At 39.9% G+C, this 12198-nt stretch overlaps 1 protein-coding gene across 1 annotated transcript in view; it reads left to right on the forward strand.

Annotated features, from left to right (window-relative positions):
• RANBP17 (RAN binding protein 17) overlaps nt 1–12198 on the forward strand; it is a gene marked incomplete at both ends in the record, with an annotated part of 325987 nt that overhangs the window by 290044 nt on the left and 23745 nt on the right. Inside the window, one exon of the mRNA XM_080698633.1 lies at nt 2267–2433. Within this exon, the coding sequence (XP_080554759.1) occupies nt 2267–2433 (167 nt within the window). The remainder of the gene's footprint in view (nt 1–2266; nt 2434–12198) is intronic.

A 12198-nucleotide genomic window follows, 5' to 3' on the forward strand; every position in this document is an offset into this window, starting at 1 on the left:
CAAGGCCTTCTACAACTTAATGAGACCCTGTTTCAAAATAAAAAAAAGCCGGGTGTGGTGGCACACACTTGTAATCCCCACACTTAGGAGGCGGAGACAGGAGGATCGCACAGGTTCGAAGCCAGCCTCGCTGGCTTAAGAGACCCTGTTTCCAAATAAAAATATAAAATAGGTCTGGGAGTGTAGCCTGGAGAAGGGTTCCATCCCCAGTACCACCAAAAAAAAAAAAAAAAAAAGAAGAAGAAGAAGAAATAGGGTTAGGGGTATAGCTCAAAGTTTAAAAGCCCCTGGGTTTAATCACAAAAAAAAGGAAATAATACCTAATACTACTAGTTAGGAAATAATATCTAGCTACTAATATACAAAGTCATACAAATTCATTATTAAAAGTGAATGAGAGCTGGGTATGGTGGCACATGATTGTAATCCCAGTACTTACTGAGGCTCTTGGCAACTTAGACCCTGTTTCCAAATAAAATATAAAATAGGTCTAGAAGTATAGCCCAGAGGTAGAAAGCCCCTGCGTTCCATCCCCAGTACCTCAAAAAAAAAAAGTGAATGAGATGATATTTTTAATGTAACAAAGGAGATACTAGTTGCTCTGTCAAGGCAGTTACTTGCCCAGAGAAACCCTGAATAATACATTTCTTGAACTTCAGATTAAATATAAATATCTCAGCCCACTATGCTATGCCATTAAGAAAGACCTCAACTTCTCTTATGACTCCCCCATACATTCTCTTGGTCAGACCAAAAGTCCTACTCCATGAATACATCCTCCATTTTGCCATAAAGGGAAACATAAATGCAGTTTCTCAGGTTACTCGTGTTTTAAGAAGGTATTTGGTGCTTAAATACATTTCTGCTTAATACCTAGTTTTAATATAGTGGTTAAGGATTCAGATCCACAGTCCATCTCATCCTTGCTTATTTTTATATTGTGGCCACACAGTGTTCTCTTTGGGTGTCAGTGAGCAAGTCACTGGATCCCTCTTAGCCTCAGTATCTTCATGTATAAAAGGGCATAACAATAATAGTAGTTGTGAGGATTAAAAATACTAATCTAGCCAGGCATGGTGGCACATGCTTATAATCCCAGTACTTGGGAGGCTGAGACAGGAGGATTGTGGGTTTTCAGCCAACCTCAGCTACTTAGTTAGCCCTCTAAAACTTAGACCCTGTTTCAAAAGAAAAAATAAAATAAGGCTGGGGGTGTAGCTCAGAGGTAGAATGCCCCTGGATTCAGTCCCCAGTACTGAAAAGAAAAAATAATGTGTGTGAAACATTTAACATAGTAACTAACATGGTAAGACTCAATATCAGCTTTTTTTTTTTTTTTTTTTTTTGGCAGTACTGGAGATGGAATCCAGGGGTATTTACCTCTGAGCTATACCCCTGGCCCTGTTTTTTATTCTTTATTTTTAAACAAGGTCTCACTGAGTTGCAAAGGGCCTAAGGAGCTAAGGCTGTCTGCAAACCACAAGCCTCCTGTCTCAGCCTCCCAAATGCTAGGACTACAAGCGTGCACCACCACACCCAGCAATATCAGCTATTTTTATTACTGATAAACTTATTTTCATCTCATTCAACTCTGTAAAAGGTATTTTGCAGTGAGAAAAGCAAAGTGACTCAAAGTAACAACACAGCAACTAATTGAAAAAGTTGGGATATGAAATCAGAACTTTGTCTCCAAAATTTATACTTTTCCTACCACACTGACTTGCCTCATGCTAATCTCTACCCCTGAAAAATGTTCTTATGTCTAGCTGGAAAAATCTTTGCAAGTCTGTCTCTGGGGCTGCTCCTTCACCAAACTCTCCTTGATCCCGATCTTAATATGATCTGTCCCCCAAAATCCCTGCTGCAGAGTTGTTACTAATTTTACATGACATGGTACTACTGTGACTTGAATATTACACTATGAGCTCTTTGACACCAGGGTGGAGATTGGACCTGTTTCCCCTGAAGCAGAGCACTTGCACCAAGGAGATGCTTAATAGACAGTCGCTTGAATTGAACAGAGGTCCCAGATAGAGAATTCTGTCCAAGTCAGGATAGGATTTTCTTGTTAACATATCTCCATGCAAGGCCCTTTAAGAGACCCTTGGCTACAAAGAGAAATAAGGCAGTCTCTGCCCTCTAGGAATTTACAGTGTGGTGAAAGTGCTTTGAAACCAGAGAGAAATTATTTTTTAAGGAGACATCATAATCAAATGAAGCCAATACTTCAATAATGCAAATGAATTTTTATTTATTGTTTGTACAGATACAGTTGTCTCCTCCAGCTGCTGTACCAGTTTAGACTACATCGTCACCTACCTCTTCAAGCACATAGCAAGAGAGGGCAAGAAGCCACTTCGATGCAGAGAGGCTACCCAGTCTGGTCAGAGACTATTACATTTTATGCAGCAAAACCCAGATGTCCTACAGCAGGTAACCTAGCTTCAGAAAGAATTTCTCAGAAGCCAACTGGGTTTCTGAACATCTCTCATAGCAACTGGCCTTCACACGACTTAGTATTTATTCTCCCTGAGTATTTTCCTTGAACATGGGAATAGTACACTGGTCTCAGAATTACCCACCCTCAAGAAATCTCAAAGTCATTCATCTCACTTCAGTGAAACTTGAATTTAAAAAGAGATAAGGTCTTCTTGAGATCTTGAGAAAATAGGGCAGAAATGGAACTAAGAAGCATTTTATTTTGCTTTTTTTCCTGGAACCTCTGGTAATGCCTTTGGTGGTGGTGTTGCTTTTTTTTTTTTTTTTTTTGTGGTTGACTGTTGGTTTGTTTGTTTGTTTGTTTGTTTGTTTGTTTGTTTGTTTTGAGGTACCAGAGATAGAATCCAGGGGCATTGTAACTCCGAGCTATACCCCCAGTCCTGTGTTTTAGTATTTTTATTTTTTGAAACAGTGTCTCACTGAGTTGTGACTTCAGTTGTAGCTTAGGCTGTCCATGAACCATGATCCTCCAGTCTCTGCCTCCCAAATGGTGGGATTACAAGGGTGTACCACCAAGCCCGGCTGCTAATGTCGTGAGTGAGAGTGTGTGTGTGTGTGTGTGTGTGTGTCTGAGCTACATGCTAATGCCTCTTGAGTTTGCCTTTTGAGCAGTCTGGGATCCTGGGACATTACTTTTTGCTCAGCTACTAGTCTTTGCTAGGCATTTTGCTAGAACTGTCCTTTCACCATCATAGAGAGAGTACCATTCCCAGTTTAAGAGGAGGAATCACAGTTCAGACAGGATAGGTAATATTACCAAGATCATTTGACTACTAATAAGGCCACAATTTCTTCTTATTTCAAATGTATTTTTTATTTGGCTAATGTGGGTTATGTCTAAGTTTAATATTGTTTTTCAGAAGTCCTGCAAAGCTCTGCCTGGTGGCGCACTCCTGTAATCCTAGCATTTGGGAGGCTGAGACAGGAGGATCGTGGTTTGTGGACAGCCTCAGCTATTTAGTGAGGCCCTTTGCAACTCAGTGAGATCCTGTTTCAAAATAAAAGAATGAAAATAGGGCTGAGGGTATAGCTGGAAGGAGACTGCCACTGGGTTCCATCCCCAGTACTGAAAAAAAAAAAAAAAATCCTGCAAATCACAGTAACAACATGCATAAGAAATGGATATACATAACAAGAATATTGCAAAGAGAATAATACCATTTTTATGGCCATACCATTGCTGTGCTAATTCTACTTCCACTAAATTTGGAAAATTATATCTTTACTCTGTTATTTTCTTTTGCCAAATTAAATCCATAATGGTCTTTGATTTGAAAATGTAAATACTTCAAACAGTATCTTGCTACATTGTCATTAGTGAGGAAATAAGTTGCTTCCAATCAGCAGAAAATGTCACTCTAAACAAATAAACAAAAAAATGATGAAAATAGAACAAGACTATCAGGGAAAAGGTTTTCTTCCTAGCTATCATTTTATTAATATTTAAATGAAATCATGTAAACTTTATTTGTAGTGGCATTTCAGTTAACCAGTTATTTTCCAAGGAGATGTGAAGGTGTGTGATTTATATTTTGAGTAGCTAGCAAAGGTCTGTAGACGTGTAACTAGTATGACCCTGGAACTCAAGTTAATAATATAGTAGCTGGGTGTGGTGGCGTACGCTTGTAATCCCAGTGCTTAGGAGGCTGAGACAGGAGGATCGCACAGGTTCGAAGCCAGCCTTAGCTACTTAGTGAGGTTCTCAGCAACTTAGTGAGACCCTGTTTCCAAATAAAGTATAAAAAAATAGGTCTGGGAATATAGCCCAGAGGTAGAAAAGCCCCAGGGTTCCACCCTAATACCACAAATAATAATAACAACAACAATATAGTAAAGGGAAGAGAAAGGCAATTCAGTTTATTGATGATTTATTACATGCAAGGTACAAGGATTATTAAGTCTTATAAGACATAATTTATAGCCTTAAAAAGTTCTCTACCAGGGATGGACGTTGTAGCACATGTGCTTGTAATCCCCACGCTTGGAAGGCTGAGACAGGAGGATTGCACAAGTTCAAAGTCAGCCTCAGCTACTTAGCGAGGCTCTCATCAACTTAGTGAGACCCTATTTCCAAATAAAATATAAAATAGGTCTGGGAGTATAGCCCGGAGGTAGAAAGCCCCTGGGTTCCACCCCCAGTACCACCAAAAAAAAAGTTCTGTACCAGCCAGGCATGATGGCACACACTTGTAATTTCCAGCCTTTGGGAGGCTGAGACATTAGTATGGCAGTTCGTGGCCAGCCTCAGCCCCAGCCCTTGCAACTCATTGAGACCCTGTTTCAAAATAAAGAATAAAAAATAGGGCTGGTGGAGGTAGAACACCCCTGGGTTCTACTCTCAGTACCATACATTACTCACACAAAAATTCCCTACCATGTAGGACAAAGACAAGTAACTAACCAGCTATATGATGATTTTACTAAAACAGTGATGGCCAAGAGTGGTACAGGAGGAGAGGATTGTTAGAGAGTCTTATTACCTAAACCAACAACTTTGAAACATAGATATCATCATCCCCATTTTATAGACAAATAAACTGAGATATACCAAGATTAACTAGAAAGTAATGGAGTTGGAATTTTAACCAAGGTTCGTTGAGCTCAATAGCCCAAATCTTTAATACTTACACCATTGATTCTCAAGGTATCTCATCTAGGCTGCATTTTCAAAATACACAGTTTGGCGGCTGGGCGTGGTTGTTCTTGCCTGTAGTTCCAGTACTTGGGAGGCTGAGAGAAGAGGATCACAGGCTTGAGGACAGCCTCAGCAATTAGTGAGGCCCTTAGCAACTCAGTGAGACCCTGTTTCCAAAAAGTCTGAGGTTGTAGCTTGGAGGTAGAATGCCTTAGATTCAATCCCCGATACTAGGATTTGAGTACACTTCTCTTCCCCACCATCTTCATCCCCACCCAAATGCAGTAGCCACTGGTCTAGTTGGAAGTACGTCATAGCCCTCATGTGTTTTGCATGGAGAAGGTTGAGACTGCTGATGTAGGAGCATTTAGTCACTAAAGAAGGTAAATATTCATAGCCAGAAATCATCCCAGACCCCACCCACCATGGCGAGGAGCAAGGCCACCACCAGGTGGCCACCACCTCTGCCAGCACCCAGCTGTGATCACAGCATTGTTCCATAAACTGGGACAGAAACTTTTAAGTTAGTAGCAGATTTTAGCAAAAGTCAATAGGCTGTGAGCAAGTAATGGGTTCTACAGAATACCATCAAGTGTCTTCACTCAAAATTACCCTGCATTTGTTGGTTTAAGTAATTTCTGTGTGTTAATAATACTTGGTAATCCTTCACTTTATAGCATATGACTAAGTAGTGATACATCTTTATTAACAGTAGAATACATTCTATTTATTTGGAATGTAGGCTTTCAGAGAGCATTTTAAATATTAATGGCTGGTCTCTGGTAGTCAGCATAAATATGATTTGCATTAGCACTAGGTTATATCATCTTGAGTGCCTCTGATGTCAACTACTGGGTATAGTAATATCTGACATCATCTCCTTAGGTCACTGACAACTTTGACCTCTATTCTTATGCACAGTTTCTGTCGTCTCAAAAGCTCTTTTGAATTGATTTGAAATTTTGACTCTTCCCTTTATGAGGCAGTAAAATTGATAATTATTCAGATGGGAACTGAGTGCTGAGTGAAAAATCAATTCCACCCGCTCTCTGCTGCGTATAAAATTACTTCTGAGTCGGCTGGACTGAACGGATGGCCAGAGTAAAAGCAGCAGGCAGGAGTAGTGGGAAGAATTAGCTGGACAGAGCTAATAGCCTGAAGGGATAGACTTGGAAAAGAGGGAGTGAGCCAGTTGGGGGTTATTATGAGTAAGGATGGGTCCCATTGATCATCTGTTTACATCAGCTTTCCAAGACCTTATAAATCAGCCCTGAAGAGCAGCAAAACCCAAGATTCAGCCTCTTACCAGAGGGCTTTGTATTAGATTATTCTCATTTTCACACTTAGATGAAAAGTGAGCCATTGATTATTCATTGGTTGCCCATTAAATGCTGTTTTTATAGATGATTTGCCTATCACAGAAGGTAATGAACAAGGTTGTTGCTTCATAACTTGAGGTTTCAGTTTTCAAGGCATCTGTGTCGGTTAAGTAATGCCTAACCCTATTAAAAGGAATGGGTTACAAATTGCTTAACAGTGCTGAAAAACTAGACCCTAATGACTAATTGTGCTTGGAGTTTAGAGAGGGCTTGTCAGCTCTTTAAGCTAAACTGATGCAATGATACTGTAATTATTTAGTAGTTTGAACTGTCTTTTTCTCCCAACCTGGACTTATTTTGCTGGGAGCCTAATTGCATGAAGAGCATCAATTCCAAACTGCAAAAGTTATCTCCTCAAGCTTCCACAGTAAATGAACCCTGAACCTACATAAAGGGTTTTCCAGCATCCTCGCAGGCCTTTCCATTTGTATTTGGGCACTTGGCAAAGATGATTGAAGTGCCTCTCTCTTGGAAATGTGTGTATGATGACCTCCTGTGTGGCTATGGGTCTTCAGTGTTTTCAAAATATTCTTCAAATTTGGTATACTTTCATTTGGTGCATTATAATTATACATCCTATTGGGGGTAGAGTAATAGAAACATAGGTGTATACAACTCTTAGAGCACTCCCCTTCCTGTCCTTCCCTGTACCTGTGAGATTGGAATTGATCATTTTATATACACACTTTATATACATATGTAGCAGTATTTTAACTGTTGTACTTTTACTTATTCCTCTTAGCACCACCCCTTTCCTAAATCCCCTCAATCACTCCATTGGAGTCTGGTCTTCTACCTGATAACTGACAAGCTTTAAAATTTAGTTCATAGTAGCAGTGATCAGATCACTAATCACCACTGATTCGTAGTGGATTAGACACTGGTCTGCTACAGTCATTTTGAGTTTAATATTTGTATGTAAATTTTTTTAGTTTTGTCACTGGTCTCACTGGTCATGCACGGTTTTTTTGTTGCTGTTTTTTGTTTTTTGTTTTTTTTTGCGGGTCTGGGGATGGAACCCAGGGGCATTCGACCTCCAAGCTACACCCCCTGCTCTATTTTTTATTCTTTATTTTGAAACCGTGTCTCACTGAGTTGCAGAGGGCTTCACTAAGTAGCTGAGGCTGGCCACGAACCGTAATCCTCCAGTTTCAGCCTTCTGAATGCTGGGATTACAAGCGTGCGCCACCACGCCTGGCATCATGTACTTAATGTGCATCTTATAACCAAATAGACAAGCATCCATTTAGTTATATCACAGAAGGAAAGACTCACCCATATTGCGTAAATGAAGGACCATGTTTTATAGAATTAGAGAAGCATTTCAGAGATATGACTGATTCTTTTCAAAATGATAAGAATAGGACAATGATGCTGAATTCTCTTCTAAATCAAAATTTCAATTAAAACTAGTTATTGTAAACTGGGCATGATTACTCACACCTGTAATCCCAGTACTTGGGAGGCTGACAGTAGAATCACAGATTTGTGGACAGTCTCAGCAACTTAGTGAGACTAAGCTCAAAATAAAATAGGGCTGGAAGTACAGACTGCCCTTAGATTCAATCCCATTACAAAAGCAAAAATAAATTAAGAATACACTTCCTTCTGCAGACGTAGAACAAGAACTATGTAATTGTCATTGTTATGGAGTAGATTGTGCAATTATTTATTAAGGTTTTCTTTTAGTAATTATAATGTTTAGCACCTAAAATACATTGCATGGAGAAATGAGAGTAGGTAGATTTAAATTTACTTATTTATGTCTTCTATTTATCTATTTGGCTCAAGTCATCTGTACTAAAAATCCAAAGAAGGTTTGATCTAATTACAATTCTTTCTCTCTCTTTTTTTTTTTTTTTTTTTTTTTTTTTCCCTAACACGGCATTTAACTACAAATTGTGAAGAGCTGTCAGGAACTATAAGAATCATACTTCAGTAGGGATGTAAGCTGAAAGAACATTCACCCTTTTCCTCAATCAGTCAGTCAATCAATGAAAATTGCTTTTGTATAGTGCTCTTCATGACATGCATCCCAAAGTGAATTACAGCAAAAGGGAAATCATCTGCTCTTTTTTCATTTCTGTGTTTAGATTGAAACGATATTGCTCAACATTTTGACATCCTATACAAGACATCTTTCATACTTAAGATTCCATTCCATAATACTAAGTAGGAGAAAATGCAGCCACGTATTTAACTGACACTGAGACTGGCCTACAGACCCTTTGCAAGATTCTCACAATAGAAAACACTTAAGCAAATGAAATATAGTCACATCTCTTGCCCTTTTAAAAAATAATTAGTCAGGTTTTCTAATGCTGATAAAACCATTTCTAGTAATCCTTAAATAGAAAATGTGCCCTCCATATAACCAGTTAGCTCAGTCTGGTTGATATGCAGCTTATTTTATTTTATTTTATTTATGTATTTATTGGAACGCAGGGGCATTCGACCTCTGAGCTATACCCCCTGCCCTATTTTTTATTCTTTATTTTTTAAGACAGGGTCTCACAAAGTTGCAGAGGGCCTCACTAAGTAGCTGAGGCTGGTTGCAAACCGCAATCCTCTGGTCTCAGCCTCCTGAATGCTGGGATTACAAGCGTGAGCCACCACCCGGCTGATTTGCAGCTTTCTTAACAGAAATATGTCAGTAGATTCCTGTTAAAAGCAAACTGAAGCCAGGCGTGGAGCAAACTGAAGTCGGGCGTGGTGGCGCACGCTTGTAATCCCTGCGCTTGGGAGGCTGAGACAGGAGGATCGTGCAGGTTCGAAGCCAGCCTCAGCTGGATTAAAAGACCCTGTCTCCAAATAAAATATAAAATAGGTCTGGGAGTGTAGCCCAGAGCTAGAGGGCCCCTGGGTTCCATCCCCACTACCACCAAAAAAAAAAAAAAAAAAAAACTGAAAGACTAGTCACATCATGGTCAGTGGATAAAGCAAGCCAGGTGTGTCATTAGATATGAGTGGAAAATAGAAACTCACATTTCATGACAGAATTGCTTTTCACATATGCTGCTATCCAAGCATATACTGTATACTTCTAGGAAGAATAGTATTGGCAGAATTTAAGTGCTTACTATGAGCAAGCACTACCTTAAGCTCTTTCTGTATTTATTGTCTTAGTTAATCACCACACAAATTAATGAGGGTGTAGTACTGTTGTCACCATTTTACAAGTATAGAAGCTCAGGCAAGCCGGGCTTGGTGGTGCACGTCTATAATCCCTGTACTTGGGAAACTGAGACAGGAGGATAGCAGGTTCAAGACCAGCCTCAGCAACTTAGACACTCTTATTTTTTTTAATTTATTTATTTATTATTTTTGTGGTACTTGGGGTGGAATTCAGGGGCTTTCTACCTCCAGACTACACTCCCAGACCTATTTTATACTATTTTCAGAAACAGGGTCTCACTAAGTTGCTGAGAGCCTCACTAAGTAGCTGAGGCTGGCTTCGAACCTGTGCAATCCTCCTGTCTCAGCCTTCCAAGCGCGGGGATTACACGCGTGCGCCACCACGCCCGGCATTTAGACACTCTTTTAAAACAAAAAATGAAAAGGACTAGGGAGCCGGGTATGGTGCCACACGCTTGTAATCTCAGTACTTGGGAGGCTGAGACAGAAGGATCACAGGTTCACAGCCAGCCTCAGCTACTTAGTGAGGCCCTTTGCAAATCAGTGAAACCCTGTTTCAAAATAAAGAATAAAAAACAGGGTTGGGAGTGTAGCTTGGAGGTAGAATGCCCCTGGATTTCATCCCCTGTACTGAAAAAGAAGGAGTACTGGGGATGTAGCTTGGAGATAGAATGCCCCTAGGTTCAAGCCCCAGCACCAAAAATGAAAGAAGGAAGGAAGGAAAAAGAAATTGAAGCAGATAGAGTTTAAGTAAGAGATTAAGATCACAGAGTCAATAAGTGGAAGAACTAAAATTTCCACCTAGGTCTTTTGAACTCCAGAGTTCAGTATATGAGCACAAAGTCCTCTGCTCCTTTAGGTGATAGATTCTAATGTGAAGAAATATGTATGCTTTGAGCATACAGTAATTCCCGCCAATTCATCCTTAAAGGCAAAATGATTTACAGTAGTCATCCTACACCCAGCTTTGTCCTCCAACTGGAAAAGACAGATAAACAGTGACCCATAGAAACAGCAGGCAAAGAAAAGGGAACTTGCTTTGCCAACTGATGCCAGAAAAACCCTGTGGCTCTTGCTGTCACTAAGGCAAGGATAATCAAGCTTCTACTTACTCTGTACCCATACCCATCCATTAACTCTATAGCCAGACACCGAAGGGGTAAAAGTTAGTAGGACATGTATCCTTGAGGAGGTCAGAGTCTAATACTTAATTGCCTCGTGATGTTCTTTCGTGGCTTTTCTTTAATGCCTTTGAGGCAGCTGTTGAGGTTTACTGTAACCTGATTTCTCCAGGATAGCATCAGTATGGCAACACTGCAATGAGGGTAGAGAAGCTTTGCATCTCTCCCCCACACCCAGCACATACATATTCATCCTGACTCTCACCACTGACTCAGCATAAAATGCTTTTCTTTTTTTTTCTTTTTTTTTTTTTTTTGTGGTACTGGGGATAAAACCCAGGGGCATTAGACCCCTGAGCTACAATACCCCAACCCTATTTTTTAGTCTTCTTTTTTTTTTTTTTAACATAGGGTCTCACTGAGTTGCGAAGGGCCTTGCTAAGTAGCGCCACCACACCCAGCCGAAAATCCCATTTTTCACTTGTATGAAACTGCGGTCATGCTTAAGGTCTAAATCTGATTCCTGGGTTCCTTTGACTCTTCCCTTCCTTCCCTAGCTAAAATGCCTCTAAGACCAAGCAGAAAACTTGAATGAGGTGGACTGGAGAGAAACCTTAAGTTAAGTATGCATTCTTGCCTAAAGGGGGCAGCCTTAACACAACTCCAGCAGATCATTTTTGCCTTTAAGAAGGTAAGACTTCTTTCTGGATGTATGAAATTTTCCATCCTGGAAAGAAGCCAGAAATTCAGGGTGTGTGTGTGTTAGTGTTACTGGGGATTAAATCCAGGGGCATTCTACCTCTGAGCTACATCCCCAGCTTTATTTTGAAACAGGGTCTCACTAAGTTCTGGAGTGCCTCACAAGTTGCTGAGGCTAGCCAAGAACCTGCGATTCTCCTATCTCAGGCTCCCAGGTACTGGGATTACAAGTGTGCGCCACCACATCCAGCTAGAAATTCAGATTTTTAAGTGTTGTTCACTGATTGAAAATTAAACAAAAAAAAAAAAACAGGTGTGATGGCACACACTTGTAATTCCAGTATTTGGGAGGCTGAGACAGGAAGATCACAGGCTCAAGTACAGGGTCAGCAAACAGTGAGACTCATTAACCTAACAAGACCTTATTTCAAAATAAAAACAAAATAGGGTTGGGGATATAGCTTGGAGGTAGAATGCCCCTGAGTTCAATCCCCAGTGCTAATAGTAGTAGTAGTAGTAGTAGTAGTAGTAGTAGTAGTAATAATAATAATAATAATAATAATAATAATAATAATAAATGTAAGATGACCAGCCATCAATGTCTGGCTGTCAATTTTCTATCCCTATATTATATAGTATTAAGGAACTTCAGAACTAAGATCTTCCAGTGCATACATGGTTCTTTATAGTTTTGGGTTTTTTGTTTGTTTTTGTTTTTGTTTTTGTTTTT

Source organism: Muscardinus avellanarius (assembly GCF_963383645.1).
Source record: "Muscardinus avellanarius genome assembly, chromosome: 7".
Lineage (NCBI taxonomy): Eukaryota > Metazoa > Chordata > Mammalia > Rodentia > Gliridae > Muscardinus > Muscardinus avellanarius.